At 28.3% G+C, this 25,408-nt stretch overlaps 1 protein-coding gene across 3 annotated transcripts in view; it reads right to left on the reverse strand.

The window, feature by feature from the left end:
• Nucleotides 1-25,408, reverse strand: part of alpha-Man-Ia (alpha-Mannosidase class I a) — a 342,150-nt gene that overhangs the window by 75,176 nt on the left and 241,566 nt on the right. The window contains exon 1 of one of the 3 annotated variants that reach the window (XM_065506851.1): nucleotides 5,260-6,445. The exons of the other annotated variants lie outside the window; for them this stretch is intronic. Within the exon in view, the coding sequence (XP_065362923.1) occupies nucleotides 5,260-6,120 (861 nt within the window). The 5' untranslated portion in view covers nucleotides 6,121-6,445. Of the gene's footprint in view, nucleotides 1-5,259; nucleotides 6,446-25,408 lie in introns of those variants that run through there. 3 annotated transcript variants of the gene reach the window in all.

The following is a 25,408-nucleotide window of genomic DNA, read 5'->3' on the forward strand; positions in this document are numbered from 1 at the left end:
GATTTAAATTTTGAAATTTTCGAGAAAAACCAATTATTTGGCAATTTTTAGGCCAATGAGCTCTATTTCCTTACTCTTATGAATTTTAAGCAAAACTTAATTAGAATATTATAGTCCAGATAATTCCAAATATACTCTGAAACTTTTACTAAAATCAAAAAACGTTAACCCTTAAATCGTGAAGGTCAAAGGTCAAATTTTTCAATATTTGGAATTTCTCTTGGAAAGATTTTGAAATGTTCGAAATGTTGTATATTTTTGGGCCGATTTTGATGAAGTTTAACAAAAATATAACACAAAGCCTAGTATTTACAAAAGCAGCAGAAAAATTAAAATTAACCCTATATAGCACTTGGTGTTAAAATGACCCCAAACTTCTAAAACCATAAAAAATTATGATTTTAAAAGTTTGGTGTCATTTTAACCCCAAGTGCCATTAAGCGTTAATTTCCATTCTTGTGCTGTTATTATAAACCCTAGAGTTTATGTTATATTTTTGTTAAATTTCATCAAAATCGGCCCAAAAATATACAACATTTCGATCATTTCGAAATCTTTCCAAGAGAAATTCCAAATATTGAAAAATTTTACCTTTGACCTTCACGATTTAAGGGTTAACGTCTTCCGATTTTAGTAGAAGTTTCAGAGTATATTTTGAATTATCTGGACTATAATATTCTGAATAGGTTTTACTTAAAATTCATAAGAGTAAGGAAATAGAGCTCATTGGCCTAAAAATTGCCAAATAATTGGTTTTTCTCGAAAATTTCAAAATTTAAATCGCAGGTACGGAAAAACTATAAGAGATATTTTCATAATTTTTTCACATTTTTATTCCCTATTATACTCTTAATAAATCCCAATGAGATGATCAAAAAATTCTGAAATTTGTTTAACAAAATTTTTAAAAATTTGAAAATGGAGTTTTGAAACTGCCGTTAAAAAAATTAAATTTTTTTGTTCATACCTAAGAATAGGTTAACGGTATCCTACGAAGACAAAAACTCATATACAAGTAAATATGGACATATTTTAAGTAAAAATGAGCTTTTATTTTAATATTTCTCAAAATATGTTAATTTTGTTCCTACATTTCATGTTCTAGTGGCCTGAGACACGTTAATGGCCTGGCGAATTTTTAATAACTTTAACATTTTTTGACCGATTTCTGTTTTTTATGTCTCATTAGAACGACAATTACGTACACATTTCGATTCTCTTAAATTAAATTACAAAAGTCATTTTTTAATGGCAAAATTTTTACAAAAACTGAAAAAAATGCATTTTTTCCCCTTGTAAATGCATCTCAAAACTTCAGAGGGCTTGCGGCACGTCTTAACCCCAACCGATTTACCTAAAATTTTTTCAGGATGATTTTTTTGCTAATGTTCACCAAACTGGAGGGTGAGAATGGCCAAAATCCAACTTTCGTTTATTAAGGGCCACCCTAATCTACACCCGCAACAATTGAAACGAATTCACAATATGGTGTTGGACGATTAGAGATTGAAAGTGAGTGAGATTGCGGAAGCCATAGGCATTTCACATGACTCTGTGGTTTCAATTTTAAATGATCACTTGGGTGGGAGAATGCTTTCCGTTTGATCACAACTGAACACAAATGTAATCGTGTGACAACTTCGCAATACTGTTTGGCGTTGTTCAACCGCAATATGGACGAATTTTAGGTATACATTTGAAAATGTAACTAGTATGATTACTGCTTTAAAGAAGGATATCCGGAAATTCACGTCCTCATTGGCGAAAATTTGGAAATGGTATTCTAAGGATGTCATAAGGAGTTAGATCGAAAAAACCTTAACACACTTCTATCATTAAAACCCAAGTATTATTTGATTTCATGAAAAGTTCATTTGTTGTTAATTTGATTAACATGAGTGACGAGAAAAAAGTGCGTATGTACTAAAATATTTTCAACAAAACCTAACTTGGTCCTACAAAAAGTTGGCAAAACAATCAAAGGTCTGCCATCAAATTGATTCCAATGTTATTAAACAGTATCGGGAGAAAAGCCTATTAATAGAAAGCATTTTCAAAAGAGCTCCCAACACATCCGGTAGGAATACATCCGGTTAGCTGAGTACTTCGACTATTTGGTATGAAATGTTAAAGCCAAAGCCGGTTTAAAAACATTCAAGACTGAAAAAGTTTCTGACAAAAACTCTGCTAAAAATTTAGAAGACGGAAATTGAAGTCAAAATTTATAAAAAAATAAACCTGCTGCATAATGAATGACAAGACGTATCTGGAAAATTTTTCAATATTTGTATGTTGCTGATGATCGATTGAATGTTTAGAAAAGTTTAGGGCCCAAAAGCAGACAATTTTCCTAAAAAGTTCTTGGTATGACAAGCAATATGCAGTTTAGACAAAAGAAACCAAACTTTTGTTACAAAGGTCTCTATAAATACCGAAATTTACATCAAGGAATGTTTACAAAAGAGGATGCTTCCATTTATAATGTGGCACCATGGTCCAAGAACAATAATCTGGTGTACGAAGAGAGGCAAATTTTTCAAACTGCCTGGAGCTAAGACCAGTGGTGAGATATTGGCCTCTTGTTAAAAGAGAATTGAAGAGCACAGAAAAGGTGTCAAAAAATGTGGTATATTTTAAACGGAGATGGTCTACCTGTTCGAAAAAAATTACAGAAAGCTTTATAAAAACCTTAATGGAATGATTTTCAAAAACTCATCACTATTGATTAGAAGTAATTTCAATCAAATAAAAAAAATCAAAACTGTAGGTTTAGTGGTTTCTTTTTATACCCTTCACCTTCGTGAGAAGGGTATATATGGGGGATTTCACGTCAAGTGAACGAACTTTTAAAATCGATGTCTTCCGATCGGGATGATTTTTCTCATCCATGTAACTTATTACCTATTGTTCTTAGCAAAATGTGTTCCAAATAGTTTAGATAGCTATTTCTTCAATCTTTCGAAAAAAAAATATTTAAAAAAAAAATAAAAAATTTTTAATATTTTTTTTTCCAAAATATATATATATTATGGATCCTTATAGATAGCGGAGTCGATTAAGCCATGTCCGTCTGTCTGTTCGTCTGTCCGTCTGTGTGATGAAATCAATTTTTTTTAAAGACCCCAGATATCTTCGGGATCCAAATCTTTAATAATTCTGTCAGACATGCTTTCCAGAAGTTTCCTATTTAAAATCACCTATTTAAAGTCCCTAAATGGCTGAGATATAAGGAAAAAACCAGGACAACCTCGATTTTTGACCTATATCTGAATTACTAAGTCATTGATATAGACAATATGTATATCTAATGATAGATATTTCAAAGACGTTTGCAATGACGAATATAAGACCAAAATTTAAAAAAAAAATTCGAAAAAAACCAACTTTAGAAAAAAAATTTTGTTTACCTAAAAATATTTAAAATTTGTATTTTGAAGTATAATTTGGTGAAGGGTATATAAGATTCGGCAAGCCGAATATAGCTCTCTTACTTGTTTATTAACATGCTATCTGCAAATCAAAGTTTTACAGTAGAGCGAAAAAACTGTTAACTCTAGACTCTAGAGTAATAACCAGGGAAACCAAAATATGCAAATGCATGTTTTTTCTGGTGAGTCTAATGAGCACATGGATAAGATATTTACACGTTTCAGAAATATTTAAGAATTTTGGCATCAATTTGTTAGTGCATATTTTTTAATTTTTTACCCTTAAATGCATATATTTGTTTTAAGAGCATATTTATGTCATATTTTTGCGTTTTTAGAGCATATTTTACTGTTTAATAGCATATTTTGACTTTATTAAAAACAAATTTTGTCTTACTTATTTTTCGCTGTTCTGTTACAGGGTTTTACTTCCTTTGTTTAAAATTCAAAATTGAAAAATAGATGTCTTTTTTTAATACAAAATAAGCACTATTTTCATAATAGCGCCATCTAAATATCAAATTTTAGTTCTAATTCAAACTTAACCATTCTAAGTGTTAAAGAAATATTGTCTTTTAAATTTCCTCCTGTAACATCAGTTGATGTCGAAAGAACATTTTCTATGTATAAAAATGTTTTCAGATCCAATAGACAGCGATTTTTATTTGAAAATTTAAGTCAATATTTTTTAATTTATTGCAATGGTAACCTTAATTGAAGATGTGACTTTATATTCATCAAAAAATACCTTTCGAGGCCTTTTCATAGCTTAAGTTCCTATTGTTATACCCTACACCACCATTGCTCCCATATAGACCCGCTTCCGAAAATCACTTTAACATGCATAAATCTCTTAAAAATGTTGGTATATACACAAAATTCAACATAAATAACTTACATATAGACATAAATCACACGACCTAATTTCATGGTGATCGGATATAAATTATTGATATTTTAAAAGAAAAATATTTTTACTCATTTACTTGATGTATGTTTTATTATATTTTTTGTTAGACTTGTTTTAGTTCATGTTATTTTTGTTTATTTTTTAAATAAAAGTATATTTTTTGGTTAAAAATTATGTAAAAGTTTGTTTTTTTAAGAGCATATTTTAAAGTTTTTACTGCATATTTAAAGCGCTTAAAACACTTTTTTAGAGCATATTTCCGGTTTCCCTGGTAATAACTAAATTTTTTTTAAACAATGTTATTTAAAAACGACGTCTAAAATTCCTAATATTCGTCCCAATACAAAAAATATTAATATAAAAAACTATTATACACAAAACTTTCAATAATAAAACTGTTATACACAATATTTTTTATAGAAAAAACTGTTATAAAGAATCTTTCTATAGCAAAAACAGTTATACACATATTTTCTATAGAAATTACGATTATACACAATATTGTATATAGAAAATACTGTAATATAGAATATTCTATACAAATTACTGTTATACAAAATTGTTTCCATAGAAGAAACTGTTATATACAATATATTCTTTAGAAACTACTGTTATATACAAAATGTTCTATAGGAAAAACTGTTATACACAACATTTTTTTAATAGAGATTACTATTATACACAAAATTTGCTATGAAAACTGCAGATAATTTTGTATAAATGACTACATTTACATCATACAGAATGTTGCTATTTAAATCAGCAAAATCGAACCATAAATAACGAACCACGACTGCCTCAGTATTTTAGCAAAGTTTGTTTTACATACAATACAATAAACCAAATACACCATTTACATATGTTATGTAAAGATGTGATGTGGCTCTGCCATTAAAACTTCAACTAAAAACTACAACTCACCTCAACAACCTGCGCACGTTTCTCATAATCAATCATGGAAGTATTCTTGTCACTTATAACAAGCACTGAAGGTGAAAGAGGCGTTGAAACTGAAACTGAAGCTGCTGCTGCCGATGATGATGATGACAAGGAAGAAGGTGTTGTTGAGTCTAAAACATGATTCAACAAATCATTATCGATGACAGTTGTCGTTGTTTTAGTAGCAGGAGTTGTAGAAGTAAATGTGGATGCCTTTAGCTCAGTCAATGAGGGAGAAACATTAGTATTTGCTGGTGAAGAGGCGGCTGATGAAATGGCATTGATTTCCTGTATTTGTAAAGTGTCAATATTTCTTTCATTCGTTATGATTTTGTCAGTCTGCCAAAAACTCTTTACAGCTGAGTCTGCATTTTCTGCATTTACAATATCAGGCTGTCTTAGGTCAGCCTTTAAGCCAACAGAAGTTGTTGTCATTAGAGTGCTGGTGGTGGCAGCAGCCAAGGAAGATGTTAATGACTGCTGTTGCTGTTGTTTGTTTTCTGAATTAATATTGGACATCATGCCGGTCTCCTTATCAAATCTGTAAATATTTTTGGGATGATTTTGTTCATAATTCGCCGCATGTAGATTAAACTCTTTAGTGCCTCCTCCTCTGTTGTCCGGATTGGGGTGATTATTATTATCAGCGTTGTCATAATCTTCAGATGCCTCATGATGATTACTGGGTGACATGCTATCGCTGGCCACTTTTTCATTTAAGCGTATAATGTTTGATAAATTGATATTATTGATGAGAGTGATGCCGCATATCGCCACCAAAATGATGACAAAACATACGCCACCAATTAAAAATATGGGAGCTTTTGTATTTTTTGGACACATTTTTTATGTCTTTGTTTAAAGCGGTACCACTTTAGTTTTTTTATTTTGGTTTTTAATTAAATTGGAATGTTTTATTTGTTTGATTTCTGTTGCTATTTTTGCTTTGTTGTTTATCACAATTTTATTTAATTTACAATTTTGCGTAATTTAATTTAAATTTGTTTGTTTGTCTTTCTATTGTAGCTGCTATTTTATTATTTAAATTTTTTTTAAATTAAAAACTTTTCTTTTTATGTAGATTTGTTGTTTCTTTGCTCAAGTATTTGTTTTGTAATTTTTCAATGGGCCCCCCTGTATTTAATTTAAATGTTTTTATTTCCTTTTTCAAAACTAACACTCACAAATTCATTTGTATGTATGTGGATTTTTTATTATTTTTGTTGTGCTTTGAAATAGCAGCCAGAGTTCTTCACACATTTTCTCATTATTTTGGTTTCAGCTAAAAATTGTGTTGTATTTACTGTTTTTCTAGTTCTGTTGACAAACACAAGTCAAGTTGTTGGGTTTTTTTTTACATGAAGTACTTTTTTTAATTTAATTCTATATACAAAAAATAGTACTAAAATGTATGAGTAAAAGTTTAATGAGCTTACGCACACATGCACTTAAAACACTCACACACTTTTATAAACTTACACCTACAGCTTTATTTTTAATAAACAAAGTGCAAAGCATCAGAAGCATGCACATGCACGCATACTAACTAGCAGTAACAGAGGGCAAAAAGTTGAAAGCTGTGCACTAGGGTGGACTTTGTTTTATACTTTTTGAATTCAATATTTACTTAAATTTCATCTAAATTAAATTAGTGCTATTCTACTACTATATGTAATAACTTAAAAAAATACGGCAAAAAATTTCGTAGAATATTTTAATTTTTCTCGAAAAAGGGGTCAAATTGACCCCTAAAGAGAGGAGATAGGGGGTTAAGATCTTCCACAAAAATGATTCCCATAAAATTCCACAATATAGCTCTGACAAGAAGAATTCTCTCAGATATTAACTTACAACATTTTTTTCAGTTAGTATAATGCTACTTTCGATCAAAAAAATTAAAACTTTGACCCACTGTAAAAAAAACATTCAGATCAGCTGGACTATAAGTTAATTCTACAAAAATTATCTACTCAAAAAACCCTTTCAGAATTATAGGGTCACTAGTCTGTTCCAAAAATGCTGTTGGACAGTGTTATTATTTTGCTGAAATGGTATAAAATTTAAAATTTGACTGAAAATTAAAAAAAGTACTTTTTTACTTATTTTTGAAATTATTGAATTTTTGCATAAAATGATTTTCTTGTTGATTAATTGTAATTGACTTCATTCGCAGCGAATATAAAATTCAGCATTTCCTTGAATATTGTCCAGATTAAAAAAGTACTTTTCTACTACTATTTGAAATAATTGAAAATTTATTTATGATTTATGTAAAAAGTTCTAAAATTTAATATTTGACTGAAAGTTACATAATTAAAAAAGTACTTTTTTACTACTTTTTGAAATTATTAATTTTTTTCATAAAATGCTTTTCTTGCTTTTCTTGAATACAAAATTAAACATTTCCCTGAATATTGTCCAGATTAAAAAAGTACTTTTCTACTACTATTTTAAATAATTGAAAATTATTTATAGAATCTGTTTGATTTATTTAAAATGCTCTAAAATTTAACATTTAACTGAAAATTTACAAATTAAAAAAGTACTTTTTTACTACATTTTAAAATTATTTAATTTTTTCATAAAATGATTTTCTTGTTGACTAATTGTAATTCATTTCATTCTCAACGAATACAAAATTCAGCATTTCCTTGAATATTCTACAGATTAAAAAAGTACTTTTCTACTACTATTTGAAATAGTTGAAAATTATGTATAGAATCTGTTTTTTTAATTATTATTTTGCTAAAATGGTCTAAAATTTATTAGTTGACTGAGAATATACAAATTGAAAAAAGTACGTTTTTACTACTTTTTGAAATTATTGAATTTTTGCATAAAATGCTTTTCTTGTTGATTAATTGTAATTCATTTCATTCGCAACGAATACAAAATTCAGCATTTCCTTGAATATTGTACAGATTAAAAGAGTACTTTTCTACTACTATTTGAAATTGTTGAAAATTATGTATAGAATCTGTTATTTTAAATTTAGATTTATTTAAAATGTTCTAAAATTTAATATTTGACTGAAAAGTTACAAAATTAAAAAGTGCTTTTTTACTACTTTTTGAAATATTGAATTTTTTCATAAAATGTTTTTCTTTTTGATTAATTGTAATTCATTTCATTCGCAACGAATACAAAATTCAGCATTTCCTTGAATATTGTACAGATTAAAAAAGTACTTTTCTACTACTATTTGAAATTGTTGAAAATTATGTATAGAATCTGTTATTTAAAATTTAGATTTATTTAAAACTAGTTGACCACCCCACCCCGGCTTCGCCCGACCTGTTCTTATTTATTTCAAAGAAAATATCTAAATTTCTACTGCATACGAGTTTTACCAGGAATTTTTGAATTTTCCCTTAAAATTTCGAATCGAATAAAAAAATCAGCCAAGTAGCTTCAGCCGTTCTCACGTGATGCCATTACATACATGGACCATTTCATTTTTATATATATAATCTAAAATTTTACATTTGACTGAAAATTTACAAAATTAAAAAAAGTACTTTTTTACTACTATTTTAAATAAATAAATTTTTCCATAAAATGTGTTTCTTGTTGATTAATTGTAATTCATTTCATTTGCAACGAATACAAAATTCAACATTTACATGAATATTATCCAGATTAAAAAAGTACTTTTCTACTACTATTTGAAATAATTGAAAATTATGTATAGAATCTGTTATTTTAAATTGTTTTTGTTTAGAATGTTCTAAAATTTAATATTTGACTGAAAATTAACAAATTAAAAAAGTACTTTTTTACTACTTTTTAAAATTATTTTATTTTTTCATAAAATTTTGTTCTTGTTATTAATTTTAATTCATTTCATTCGCAATGAATACAAAATTCATCATTTCCTTGAATATTGTCCACATTAAAAATGTACTTTTCTACTACTATTTGAAATAATTGAAAATTATGTAGAGAATCTGTTATTTTAAATTTAGATTTATTTATCATGTTCTAAAATTTTCTATTTGACTGAGAATTTATAAATTAAAAAAAGTACTTTTTTACTACTTTTTGAAATTATTGAATTTTTTCATAAAATGTGTTTCTTGTTGATTAATTGTAATTCATTTCATTCGCAACGAATACAAAATTCAACATTTACATGAATATTATCCCGATTAAAAAAGTACTTTTCTACTACTATTTGAAAGAATTGAAAATTATGTATAGAATCTGTTATTTTAATTTTTTTTGTTCAGAATGCTCTAAAATTCAATATTTGACTGAAAATTTACAAAATTAAAAAAAGTACTTTTTTACTACTTTTTACAATTATTTTATTTTTTCATAAAATTGTTTTCTTGTTATTTATTAATTATAATTCATTTCATTCGCAACGAATACAAAATTCAGCATTTCCTTGAATATTGTACAGATTATAAAAGTACTTTTCTACTACTATTTGAAATAATTGCAAATTATGTATAGAATCTGTTATTTTAAATTTTGATTTATTTAAAATGTTCTAAAATTTTATATTTGACTGAGAATTTACAAATTAAAAAAAGTACTTTTTTACTACTTTTTTAAAATAATTGAATTTTTTCATAAAATGTTTTTCTTGTTAATAATTGTAATTCATTTCATTCGCAACGAATACAAACTACGTTTTGTTCCCCTTATAAATTTCTTCTTGCCACATGTTTCCTCTATTTGCTCTTTATTTACCCACTTAAGTTAAACAATTAAATTTATTTTTAATTGACTTGTACTTCAATATCAAACACACGCTTGCTCACTTTTACAGCAAATGGTATTTAATTAACACCAGCACAATTAAAAGGTGTAACAAATTTTTTGGCAAATTAGTAGAAATACTTGAAACCATAATAAAAATACCTTACAACTGCCACCAGTAGCACGAAATGCTAAGAAAGTGTAAAAGAAAAAAATTCTAAAAATTCTAAATGGCCACTAAATTTAAAGTTCAAGTACAGCAATTAAGACGGAAATGTTTAAGCAAATAAAAAACGTGCTGAAAAAGCGACTTAAATTTTGTTGAAAGTGCAATAAAAAAAATACAAAACTCTTAAACTGCATCTATTAAACACAAAAAGTACAATCAAGAATTTATGAAGAGATGGGAAAAAAGCAGAGAAAAACTCATACATGTGAAATGTGAGTTTTTCCACAATCAACTTTATAGATTTTTGGGTGCTGGATGTGCAGTGCTGCAGATGATGACATTTGTAATAATAAAAAATGCATTAGTAGTTTTACAAACACACAAACACTCTTACACTGACATGGCATTTTAATTGTGAGTGTATGGGAGTAATACCCGGCAGTTTTTGGAGCGGCCATAAAGTACTGTGAATTACTTTGTTACAATAATATCTATATAACCCCCCAATTACATTTGTGTTCTTTGTAAAATAATGCATTAAGTCTGTTAATGAACAAACTAATACTAGATCACTGGTTACTTTTCTAATCCCAAGTAATGCAAGTGGTAGTCAATTGTCTTGAAAGTTTAAATGTTATTTTTGTTTTTTTTTTAATTTCAAATTTAATTGATTGAGCCAAAAACTTAAGATTTCTTAAAATTTTTATGAAATTTTAAAATTTTGAAAATGTTTACCTTTGACCTAAAGATAAAATGGTATCTGATTTCGCTCAAATGTTTTTTATATATTGATTGTGAAGCAATAAAATATTAAAAAGGAATAATAAAACATAAAAGTTTTAAATTTTCAATGATGTGATGCCACGCCCAATAAAATTCCAGCCCAACTAATTCTAGATAAGTAACCTGCCCAATTCATCACTAAGAATTATTATTTTCATCCACACACAAATCATAGCCCCACGACAAAGAAATTTGTACAAATATTTTTCTTAATTTGAACTACAAAGTTCATTTCAACATAAAAAATATACTTCACAGGTCCTTCGAAATTTAACCGGATTTATGTCGAAATTTCAAAGACAACAGTTTGAAATATATACCGTTTTTTATTTGCCAAATATAGTTCAATGGACAAACATCTTAAAATTCATATTTTTGGGATTTTCTTCAAAAACCATGAACTAGTGAAATTACTAACGAATGGTAGTGCAGAAGGTGTCGCTTAACCCAACAGTAATGTTATGGACACTAAGAATTATTTCACAAGGCAAATGAATTTGCTTACTTTAAAACCATTTCACGAATTGCAGGGTACTTACTCTTGCATATAAAATATTTAATATAAAAACTATTACTGCCTTCAACATTCTTACATGTGTAACTACAGCAGGGAGAGTCAGAGACAGTGAGAGTGGGTAAAGTGTCAACACACTGCTGTTTTACACTTTCATTTTTCATTGTAACACAATGACAAAAGCTACTTGTAGAAAATACAAAAAAAAACTGAAGAAAAAATAACAATTGTTGTCATGATATGCCTGATATATGAATTGCAAGGTATTAGGGTAATGCAAATAGTCATTAAAGCAAGTAAGAGAGCTATATTCGGCTGTGCCGAATCTTATATACCTTCACCAAATTATATTTCAAAATACAAATTTTAAATATTTTAAGGTAAAAACAAATTTTTTTTTTCAAAATTGTTTTTTTTAAATTTTTCGAATTGATATTTTAATTTTTTTTTTTAAATTTTTTATTTAATTTTAAATTTTTTATTTAATTTTTTTTTAATTTTTAAAATTTAAAAATTTTTTTTTTTAATTTTAAAAAAAATTGTTTGTTTTTTATTTTTTGGTGAAAAAAAAATTCGGGTTAAAAAATATTTTTTCCGATTTTGACCCATTATGGTCACGCCGCACATTGGTTGAAGTTCATACAACGAGCGGCTAAAAATAGAAGAAGTTGTCCAAGGACAATGAAACTTGGCACATATGCATTTTTAGTTTGAATCAAGAAAAAATTGAAAAATCAAAATGATCCGCCCACTTTTACGACCACCTCCCATGCAAAGTGAAAATTAAATTTTGACCTACGGCATTGATTTTTGGCACATAGTATTTTTAAACACTCAGAATCATTTGTGTGAAATATCCGCCCACTTCCCATACAACTTGTATTGAAAAAGTTTCATAACTCCCTTGATTTTTAATGCATCAACTCAATTTTCTCAAAAAATAAATATTATAATTGTAGAATGGGCTCCTGAAAATATATACCTGATCCGCCCACTTTTACGCCCACTTCCCATACAACTTGTATTGAAAAAGTTTCAAACTCCCTTGATTTTTAATGCATCAACTAAATTTTCATTATTTCATTCTCATGTTATCACTCAACTCTCATTTACTTCTTAAAATACCGTTAATCTTGTATTATTTCATTGATTTATTTTGAAGCTTAGCTATAAATATTTTTTGAAATAAAATTCATTATGAACTGTCCACTGGTAAAGTTGACCAAATTAAAAAGCGGCGTTTTTTTAAATAATAAAAAATAATACTAAAGAGGACAGATTAAGGGCCATTATTATAACTTGCCGTTATAGTTAAAGGTAACTTTAAGCAATAGAAAAAGTTAACTTTAACTATAACGCCAAGTTGTAATAATGGCCCTTAGACTTTTATATTCCGATTTGTCCCTTTAAACCAATGGTAGGCAAAAAGAGACATTTAATTTGTGTGCTCTTTTGGGTAAAAAATAAAATATCCACAACAACAACAAGAAACTGAATGAATTGTGTGTATTTTTACGCTCTATTACGCTCTTTTGTTCACATTCGGGTTGTTTGACGAAAATCATCGTAACCTGAACAATATGAACGCCTACCATGGTTTTAAACAAATAAATAAATAAAAAGTATTACCCAGCTTTGACGTTGATCGACTGGCTTGGGTTTACTTAATAATTTAATTATAAAAAATAATAAAATAACAAAACACCCAGGAAAGGAGATAAATTTCTCCTTCCTACAACTAAAGAATTATAGCAAGAACAACATGCATGAACGAAAATTTATGTTTTGTTACTTTAATTATATCACTTTATAGTTTTTTCAAAGACCATTGTGCGCCGTTGCAATGGTCTTTGAAATATCTATCATCCATATCCATATTGTCTATATTAATGACTTGGTCATGATATAGGTCAAAAAATCGAGTCCGGGTTTTTTCCTCTTATCTCAGCCATTTGTAGACCGATTTTGCTGATTTTAAATAGGAAACTTCTCGAAAGCATGTCTGACAGAATTATTGAAGATTTGGATCCCGAAGATATCTGGGGTCTTCAGAAAATTGATTTCAACACTCCGCTATCTATAAGGATCCAGAATATATATACTTTATAGGGTCGGAAAATTATATTGTGGAAATTACAAACGGAATGACAAACTTATATATACCATTCTCACGAAGGTGAAGGGTATAAAAACACGATATGGACGAAAGGAGCTAGCTGGCATAAATACTCTTCGTTGATAAGGTTTCGTTGGTATTGAAAATTATCAATATCGGTCCATGATTTAACCTTGCCCCAGAATGATTATGCGATAATTTCAAAAAATGTTGTACAAATTAGTTCTAAGTACTCTGAAATTATACTGTAAAGTATGGCGAAAATCGGGCAACATTTGACCTTATAGTTGCCACTTGTATGTAAAAGCGAACAGAAGTCCTTAAACACAAAACCAAATTCATTGTTACTAAAACTATATTGTTATTGGCAAATAAAGAAACAAAGTTTTTGCAATAAACTTACACAAATAACCACCACCCTAATTCTCAGATTAAAAACACATACACAATGAAAAAACCATCAACCATAGTTTTTTCCGTATTTATTCATTATTACCAACGTTTATCACTGGCACATAAATGTCTGCCACAAATTGCAAAAAAGCGATGAAAGTAAAGAAAAACTCAAACTCTTACACTTTACACACATACATACATTAAATTTAAATTCCTTTTCATAGTAAAAGTATGCTACTAAATACAACTACTTTTATTGCCACACACTCTCCCTCTCTCTCTATATATCTTTTACACTCTCCTACACTTAAAAACAAACGTGTTAAAGGAACAATAAAGTTTATTCTGCGAAAAAAAGGAAATTAAAGTTTTTCAAGATGCAGTAGTAATAATAAAAAAAAAACCCTAACAAACAAACAAAAAGAGCAAAAAGTTAAAATAAAGAATTTCCATTTCATTGTATTAAAGATATAAAATGAAGAAGGTATTTTTTCAAACTAAAAAAAAAAGAAAAACTTTGCTGAAATGAAATGTTTAAAAGAGAAAAGAAACACAAATAGTATCATGTATTATCGGGCTTAAGGAATTTACGGGTTTTTTTTATTTGCTTTTGTACATGGACGGTAGGAAGACCTAACAGATAAAGAAGAAAATCCCAAGTTTAATACTAAAGAGTTGTGTTGCAATTACTAAATATTTTGTTTTCTTTTTTATCTTATGTAGTTCATAATTGAAATTTAATAAAGGTTTTTACTTAGAAATTTTCTCTGCTTTTAAAAAGCGATTAAAACTTTAATGATTTGGAAAAAAAGAACAACAATTTTCTAAAAATTAATCTGATCTATATTGAGAAATACACATAGAAAACAGATTCGTGATAGCAACCAAATTTGTTGCCAATCGAATGATTCGCTTGCACACATAGAATTTTTTGGTTCTATTAACAGAGAGTCAGTTGATAAAGAAGAGTTTCGGTTGAAGCAATCACATTTTTGTAGCCACAACTGTAAAATTCGGCCACTAAGGTAGAATCATTCGATTGGCAACAAATTCGGTTGCTATCACGAATCTGTTTTCTCTGTGTAGACAAAAATATTTTTTATCAAAAATTGCGATCAAGAACATCAATAAAAGCAATGTTAGATATCCAAAGCATGTTTATGGAAAACAAGTAAGAGAGCTATATTTTTTTAATTTATTAGCGAAATATTTTTTTTTTTATTTTTTATACCAAAAAAATATTTTTGGTCAAAAAAAAAAAAAAATTCGGGCTAAAAAATATTTTTTCCCGATTTTCATCCATTGTAGGTCCGACTTACTTTGGTATTGTATACGCCATTGCAAAGGTGTTTGAAATATCTATTATTGAATATCCATATTGTCTATATAAATGACTTATTAATTCAGATATAAATCAAAAATAGGTAAAAAATCGAGGTTGTAGTGGTTTATTCCTTATATCTCAGCCATTTGTGGGCCGATTTTCTCGATTTTAAATAGCAACCGAGTCGGGAGAATTCCCGATATATTGATGTATGAATCAAGTATATAAGTGATTTGGGGGCTATGAAAAGTACACTTGCCACTCATGGTGAAGGGTATAACAACTAAGAATGAGGTTGTCCCACATTTTGGCAAATAACTTTATTTCTACTGAACCCATTTAGCTGATTTTTGAAACCAAACAGCTTAGGACACTGATAAACAAAACAGTGTGTATCTCATTCATTTCGGTTTTGTATTTTGGAAATGAGTGTGATTTACACACACAAACATATGCATAAACTAAGTCCTTTATTCGGCCTATGACTATTTCTTAATGTTATACACAGAATGAATAACTTCTATCATTGAAATTAAACAACAAACTTTAAATTATTTTTGAATCCAACAAAGAAAGGCATAGTTCCAATTTTTGATTACCCTTTTCAGCTGTTTAACAAAATGTCCACACATTTTTATTTACCAGTCATCACCGCACACCAACCAATTGACCCAGCACCAACCAACACAGATCACTAAAGATGCTCATGGTTATGAAGGCAAAACAATGAAATAAAAAGCATAAAATATTGTTACGGATAAAAATGCGAAATAGAGGAAGAGAAAACAGCTTAAGAATGCTTACGATGGATAAATAACAAAGTGCACAAAATAGTAGAAAATCATGGAAAATAAAAGCTGCGTGTTTTTTCATATTTCTCTTAACTCGCATCTGCTGTGAATGTTAAAGGATTCTAATACAATACAAATATAAATACATAAAGACACACGCATGCACTTACAGCCCTGCAGTTTTATGGGTAATAATGTGTCAATTGGAAAACAGAACCAACAGAATCGCTATCTACCTTAAGGGGATGACAAACATAACCTAAACCCATGCGACCAAATTTTATTTATAATCGATAGTATGCAGAGCATATCATGATGACATTCCTGTAACTATTACCATGAGCTGCAGGGTTCATATAGCTGGACATTGAAAGACAAGAATGAAACAACTAATATACTCAGGCATTTATAGTTTTTATTGGAGAAAAGAAAATGACATTTAATTTAATAAACGAGGGTGGAATGGTATTAAATCTAAGGTAATCCTAAGCTCTTACTTAGGTTTCTTAGAAAATGGACAAATGAAATTTAATAAGCCGAAATAATATCTAAATGGTTAAGCACACAAACTACATAAGCTAATGAGAATATTGTTACACAGACTACTTGATCATATTAGTAATACTGCAAAGATGTACTACATTTCATATAATCACCCTTATTCTATTTGGCGTCGCACAGTGGTATGAGAAAAAAAAGAGGGAGATAAATCTGTAACTTCTAAACCCTTAGTCCGATTTGAATGAAATTTCACAAAGGGGAAGTGTTTTCGAGTTTAAGTTTTGAATCTGGACCTCATGAGCCCACCAGGAGATGGGCCAGGGGTCCCCAAAGTAGGACACCTCGGGTATGGTCAAAATTATCCTATTACTTCGTTTGTGTTCCGATTTCAAAAAAATTACATATATAGAATCTTCTCATACAGCACATTCAACATTTTGATATCGGCGAAACATATACCATTTTTTGACTCAATATTGACGACGATGTCGACGACGCCAAATAGAATAAGGGTGATTATTCCACTAAAAATCAACTTCAAAATGAAAATATCGATTGAAGTGGATGTTAGATTGAAGAAATATTATTATAAAGTACTAAAAATACTACTACACATTTTAAATAACCAAAAACTGTCTTTTAAATGATTAAAAACTAGTTTGTGTACAAAATTTTAAAATTTTGATACCTTTTCAAAAAAGTAGTAGAAATACTACTTTTTTTTAAGTTGAAAATAACCTACCAAAAACTTATTTTATAAAATAATTAACTGTCTTTATAAGCTTTTATAATATTTTCAGAATTTTTAACTAATAAAATTAGTATTTTTAAAAAAGTAATTAAAATACTACTCTTTCAAAATTTAAAAAATTTGCATCAATGATTGAAAACGAGTTTTGCGTACATAATTTTTAAGTTCTGATACCTTTTGAAAAAAGTAATAGAAATACTACTTTTTTTAAGTTGAAAATAACCTACCAAAAACTTATTTTATAAAATAATTAACTGTCTTTAAGCTTTTATAATATTTTCAGAATTTTTACCTAATAAAATTAGTATTTTTAAAAAAGTATTAAAAATACTACTCTTTCAAAATTTAAAAATTTGCATTAATGATTGAAAACGAGTTTTGCGTACAAAATTTTAAAATTTTGATACCTTTTGAAAAAAGTAGTAGAAATACTACTTTTTTTAAAGATGAAAATAACCTACCAAAAACTTATTTTATAAAATAATTAACTGTCTTTACAAGCTTTTATAATATTTTAAGAATTTTTAGCTAATAAAATTAGTATTTTTAAAAAAGTATTAAAAATACTACTCTTTCAAAATTTAAAAAATTGCATCAATGATTGAAAACGAGTTTGCGTAGAAAATTTTCAAATTTTGATACCCTTTGAAAAAAAAAGTAGTAGAAATACTACTTTTTTAAAGATGAAAATAACATACTAAAAACTTATTTTATAAAATAATTAACTGTCTTTATAAGCTTTTATAATATTTTCAGAACTTTTAACTAATAAAATTAGTATTCTTTAAAAAGTATTAAAAATACTATATGAAAAATTCAAAAATTTGCATCAATGATTAAAAACGAGTTTGCGTACAAAATTTTTAAATTGTTATACCTTTTGAAAAAGGGTAGTAGAAATACTACTTTTTTTAAGTTGAAAATAACCTAACAAAAATTTATTTTATAAAATAATTAACTGTCCTCATAAGTTTTTATAACATTTTCCGAGACTTAAACTCATAAAATTAGTATTGTTTTAAAAAGTATTAAAAATACTACTATTTGAAAAATTAAAAAATTAAAAATTTGAATCAATGATTAAAACAGTGTTTGCGTACAAAATTTTTAAATTTTGATACCTTTTGAAAAAAGTAGTAGAAATACTACTTTTTTTAAGTTGAAAATAACCTAACAAAAATTTATTTTATAAAGTAATTAACTGTCCTTATAAGTTTTTATAACATTTTCAGAAACTTAAACTCATAAAATTAGTATTTTTTTAAAAAGTATTAAAAATACTACTATTTGAAAATTTTAAAAATTGTATCAAATGTTGTTTGAGTTCACTAACAACGTTTTCTGTGTAATAATTTTTATATGTTGAGCTCTATCAAAAATAGTAGTAGAATTACTACTTTTTTAAATATTGAAATTAACTTACTAAAAACATATTTTCTAATATATTTAATAATAGATGTTTAAAATTCGCACTTAAATTTCATCACAACTATTGGAATATGTCTGTTAAACTGTGACCAATTGTCTGTCTGTGTAAAACACTCTCACGTCTAAAATATAAAACCAATATTAAAGACATTAATGATGAATGTTTATAACTCCCCTAGTGAGTTTGGTATTGGACATTAGCTAAATTTGTACAGTAGAAAAATAGTTTTGAACCAAAACTTATGTCAACCTGGAAAAAAATTTGGTTACGAAAACTATTTGCAAAATTAAGGTTGCTTAGTTTGTTGTAATCTGAAGTTCTGGTGACGGTTCCCGAACTACAGATTTTGTGTCACAACTGTTCAATGAATTAATAATGTGACTAATAATTTAAACATGTATCCCAGATCTATTTCAATTGATCCTACATGGATAGATTACAAAGATGGATAAATTTTTTAATAATTTTTTTAACTGAAAATATTTATTATTAATTTAGTAGGAAAACATATTATTCTGACTAAAACAGTCCTCGTGCCAGCAATAAAACCAACAGAAAAGAAAGTACACACATAGTTAAGTAGTACATGGTAAGAGGATACATGATGCGGATGATAATACTGCAGCATTCAGTAAGTAAACAGTAAGAAAAGAAACAACAAATACCAACACACACATTTTACATACATATGTAAGTAGTATGTGTATTCATGTAAAAGAGTAATGTTTTCATATCCATTAGAGATTTTGTTGTCTTGTAAACAAGTCTAAACAAAGAACGGAAATAAAAGAATATACCAAACTCTCATACCAAGGAATGGAATATGTTGTAAACAATATTTAAAAAAAAAAACATAAAATAAAGAGAAACTAAAGCGAAATATGTGTTGAGTGTAAAAATCAAGAAATCTAAAACATTTCCCAGCGGGAAAAATTGCTAGGGCTTCATTTTGTAGGCCTTATAAAAGATCGGTTTCCACATTTTAAAAGATGACATACTCATTTCACTCTGCCTTCTCCCAGAAGATGTCATAGAAGGACTTTGCTTCGCCTTCTAAAAAATTGCATATACATTCAAAATTGTATTACAACATCTAAAGCGCAAAGTTCGAGTAAAGTTGTTTTTTTTTATATAAGGAGTGAGATCGAAAAAACCTTAACACACGTTTTACCTTAAAACGTTTAACCCAAGTATTATTTGATTTTTTTTTATCAAGTTACCTTTGAACAAGTAAAAGAGCTATATTCGGCTGTGCCGAATCTTTACACCCTTCACCAAATTATACTTCAAAATAAAAATTTTAAATATTTTTAGGTGAACAAAATTTATTTTGTTTTCATTTTTTGGAAAAAAAAATTTTCGATTGTTTTTTTTATTTATTTCTTTTTTTTAAATTTAATTTTTTCATTTTTTTTTTTGGTGAAAAAATAAATTCAGGTTAAAAATTTTTATTCCGATTTTGACCAATTGTAGGTCCAACTTACTATGGTCTTATATACGTCGTTGCAAAGGTCTTTGAAATATCTATCATTAGATATCCATATAGTCTATATTAATGACTTAGTAATCCAGATATAAGTCAAAAATCGTCGTTGTCCTGGTTTTTTCCTCATATCTCAGCCATTTGTGGACCGATTTTGCTTATTTTAAATAGCAAACTTCTCGAAAGCATGACTGACAGAATTATTGAAGTTTTGGATCCCGAAGTTATTAGGGGTCTTCAGAAAATTGATTTCAACAGACAGACGGACATGGCTTAATCGACTCCGCTATCTACAAGGATCCGCTGTCGGAAAATTATATTGTGGAAATTACAAACGGAATGACAAACTTATATATACCCTTCTCACGAAGGTGAAGGGTATGAAAATAAAAGCTGTATGTATGTTAAGATGGTAAAAAATCTTCTACAAATTTAGCCATTTATAAAATTTTATGTTGTGAAGTATAGTAGTTTTTTATATATAAAATTATACATATGATTCTTTATATTCCATTCTGAAGTCATTAAGAATATTTTCCCTAATAACCTATTTAAAGTCTGGCTTCTTTCTTTCCTTATTTTCTGGCATTTTACTTTCAGGTCTTTTTACAAGCCTTCAACCTTCGAACCTTCTAACAGAAGTGAGTATGCAACACCTCATGCCGTGTAAAATTGAAACGATTTTGCGATATGGCTGGGTTTCATTATGTCTACAAAATAAGGCCTTTAGGAAGGCCTCTTTACAGCACATTTTTCTATCTGAATTCTTAAGTACAATCTGCGTGTGTGTAAATGTAGAAAATTGTTAAAGAAAAAGTCTAAATATCAAAGGGTAATAATAATAATGTACACATACAATACTACTTTCATACACCACCACCTCCTCCACTACTACTACTACTACTTTGGCTACACTTCCTTAACTGCTACTAACACCACCAACAACAACCACTGAGTGAATACCACACACAGGATATAAAGTATATATAATTATGATGTTTTAAATAAAAAACCTCCTCCACTCAACACAACTAAGGAAATTTTCTCTCTCTCTCTATACAATAAGTTAAATAAAACAAAAACTAAATAAATCTGCAATGCAACCTTTTCAAATCTTAGTTTCTCCTGTTTTTATACCCTTCACCTTCGTGAGAAGGGTATATATAAGTTTGTCATTCCGTTTGTAATTTCTACATTTTTCATTTCCGACCCTATAAAGTATATATATTCTGGATCCTTATAGATAGCGGAGTCGATTAAGCCATGTCCGTCTGTCTGTCTGTCCGTCTGTCTGTCTGTTGAAATCAGTTTTCTGAAGACCCCAGATATCTTCGGGATCCAAATCTTCAATAATTCTGTCAGACATGCTTTCGAGAATTTTGCTATTTAAAATCAGCAAAATCGGTCCACAAATGGCTGAGATATGAGGAAAAAACCAAGACAACCTCGATTTTTGACCTATTTTTTTTACCTATATCTGGATTACTAAGACATTAATATAGACAATATGGATATCTAATGATAGATATTTCAAAGACATTTGCTACGACGTATATAAGACCATAGAAAGTTGGACCTATAATGGGTCAAAATCGGGAAAAAAAATTTTGAACCAGATTTTTTTTTTTAAAAAAATTAAAAAACAAAAAACAAAAAAAAATTTTTTAAAATTTAAAAATTAAAATAACAATCGAAAAATTTTTTTTTTCCAAAAAATTCAAAAAACAACTGGAAAAAAAATTAAATTTTGTTTACCTAAAAATATTTAAAATTTTGAAGTATAATTTGGTGAAGGGTATTTAAGATTCGGCACAGCCGAATATAGCACTCTTACTTGTTTTATATGGTTTTTCTACACATTTTTGCTTTTTTTAAACTGCAGCCAACATAAAGACATGAATTCTTACATTATGAGACAGAGAAAAATAAAAACTTTTCAACAGAAATAATAAAGAAAATGTGAAAACAAGATTGCATGTGTTTTTTTACCCTACCCTACACACACACTTGTAATATGTTTTTAAGGACTTTTAAGGATATGAAGTAGTTAATAAAGTTGTCTGTACTCAAGTATTTATTTAGATCTTAAGCAACATTTTGCAGAATTAGTAAACAACAATTTTTGAAATAAATATTACGCGTTTAAAAAAAATTTACCAAATTGTAGGGTCTGATTTTAAAGTGGCACAGTGCGTCCGATTGCTATATAAATTTTGAGGCCCTATAGAAAACGAATAAAAGTAAATCAATGTATCCTTTATAGACAGTAATTTTCTGTAATATTAAATTACTTGACTGACTTTGAATTAATACATATTTTTTGTTAATTTGACACTTATGTGTCCTTTTGTAAGGCAACGAGAGGTCAATAGATTACTATATACATTCCAGGTAATCTAGCATGGAGTCAATTGTCAATGTATTGTCTCTAAGTAATCTAGAGATTTTTCTACTGCACACAGGAAGTATTCACTTCACTTATTAATGGTTGGGAGAGACAATTCTTACAAAGTTTCCCTTTCCAAAGAAAGTTTCCCTTTCCCTTTGTGAAAGATATAATTTAAAAGTCTTATTAGGACACGAATCGACGTTTGTATTCCATGCCGATCCTCTTTAAAGATCATGTCGCCTTTTTAGAAAGGACATAGTTCGGGCTTAAGGAACTTTGTGTACAAGAAGTGACATCGAAAAAACCTTAACACACTTTTTTCCGTAAAATGTTTAACCCAAGTATTATTTGATTTTTTTGTTGATCAAGTTACCTTTGAAAATTATGTCAGTTATTATGTTTAATGTCAATTACGTTCATTTGTTGTTAAACTGATTAAAATGAGTGACGAGAAAAAAGTGCGTACTAAAATTATTAAATATTTTCAACAAAATCCATCTTGGTCCTACAAACAGTTGGCCAAACAATCAAAGGTCTGCTATCAAACTGATTCCAATGTCATTAAACAGTATCAGGAGAACTTGTCCGTTGATAGAAAACCTGGTTCAGGCAGAAGGAATAATCCACATGATGTTTCTAAAGCCAATAAATAGAAAGCATTTTCAAAAGAGCTACCACAACTCATCCGGTAGGAAAGAAGACCGGTTAGTTAAGTACTCGGACTATTTGGTACAAATAGTTAAAACCAATGCAGGTTTATAAACATGCAAGGCTCAAAAAGTTCTTGACAGCAACTCTGCTACAAATTTAGAGGCCAAAGACAGAGCTCGGAAATTGAAATCAAATTTTATAAATAACAAGTATGATAGCTATATTCGGCTGTATCGAATCTTATATACCCTTCACCAAATTATACTTCGAAATAAAAATTTTAAATATTTTTAAGTAAACAAAATTTATTTTTTTTCGAAAGTTGTTTTTTTTTAATTTTTTGGAAACAAAATTTTTTTGAATTGTTATTTTAATTTTTTTTTTAAATCTTAATTTTTTTTAATTTAAAATAAACATTTTTTGTTTTTCATTTTTTTTTTTGGTGAAAAAAAATTTCGGGTTAAAAAATATTTTTTCCGATTTTGACCCATTGTAGGTCCAACTTACTATGGTCTTATATAAGTCGTTACAAAGGTCTTTGAAATATCTATCATTAGATATCCATATCGTCTATATTAATGATTTAGTAATCCAGATATAGGTCAAAAATCGAGGTTGTACTGGTTTTTTCTTCATATCTCAGCCATTTGTGAACCGATTTTGCTGATTTTAAATAGCAAATTTCTCGAAAGCATGTCTGACAGAGTTATTGAAGATTTGGATCGCGAAGATATCTGGGGTCTTCAGAAAATTGATTTCAACAGACAGACCGACAGACGGATATGGCACAGTGTAAGATTTTGCTAATCTAGCTGGACAAAAGTCGTTTTTTGAGTTTCAATTTGAGTAAATATGAAAGAGCACTTATTATAAAATAAGAAAATGCTAAAACTTTGACTAATTTGTCAACAATAACAATATAACGGTACTTTAAACTTTTATTTTTTAGTGAATTGAAATCAACAAAAACACTTACATGAAATTGCTCATTTTTAAAAGCGTGTAACTTTTTATTGGAATGAAATTTTTTAACGATTCTTTTTTTGTTTTGAAGCTCAACTTATTCGCTGTTAATATCATCGGAATTTATTTTTAGAATATAGAAAATTCTTTTGGTACTATTTCACTTAAAAATTACTATTTTCGTTAAGTTAGGAAAAGAAAACTAAATTCTATAATCGATAAATTCTTTTCTATATAAGGCTATATCACCAAATTATTTTTAAACGATCGTCTGAAGTACCTACTTTAAGGCACATATAAAATTGTCTGCCGAAATTTGCCGATTAAAAAAAAAACGAATAATGTGTAAAAAATGAATAATGAGACCACATACCACGAAATTTTTGATATATGGCTTAAAACACCCGAAAATGAGATTCTTGACCTTCCGTAAATCATATTTGTGGAAAAATAAGCAGTAGTAAGTAGCTTTAATTCTGATATTGATTATGAACAAGTACAAATTTTTCTAAAAAAATAGATTTAGGCTAAAAGCGGTAAACCGAACCGGAAAGCGGTAAACCGAACAAATCGTGATTTTGTGATTTTTTTTGCCTGGTTAAGAACAAACAGTTTTACTTTATGATTATCCAACGCGAATAATATCAGATTTAAATTTTTTCAGTTGTATGGTAGGTGGGCGTGGCATTGGTCCAATTTCGCCCATTTTTTTGACAATAAGTCTAGCTCCATTTTTTTCCAAGATATTTAATTTTGTCTCCCTAGAATGCCTAAATCTTACACTGTGCATGGCTTAATCGACTCCGCTATCTATAACGATCCAGAATATATATACTTTATAGGGTCGGAAAATTATATTGTGGAAATTACAAACGGAATGACAAACTTATATATACCCTTCTCACGAAGGTGAAGGGTGTAATAAGCCAGCTGTCCAATGGATGACGAAACGTATGCTCTGGAAAAATGTTCGTAGCTTCCGGGTCAATATTTTTATGTTGCTGATGCTCGAGGGAATGTTGTAGAAAAGTTTAGGACCCAAAAGCAGAAAATTTTCCGAAAAAGTTCTTGGTATGGACATTTGCGGCAAAAGAAGCCAGACATTTGTTATACAGGGCTCTATAAATATCAAAATTTACATCCAGAAATGTTTACAAAAGAGTA

This window comes from Calliphora vicina, chromosome 4 (genome assembly GCF_958450345.1).
Source record: "Calliphora vicina chromosome 4, idCalVici1.1, whole genome shotgun sequence".
Taxonomy (NCBI): domain Eukaryota; kingdom Metazoa; phylum Arthropoda; class Insecta; order Diptera; family Calliphoridae; genus Calliphora; species Calliphora vicina.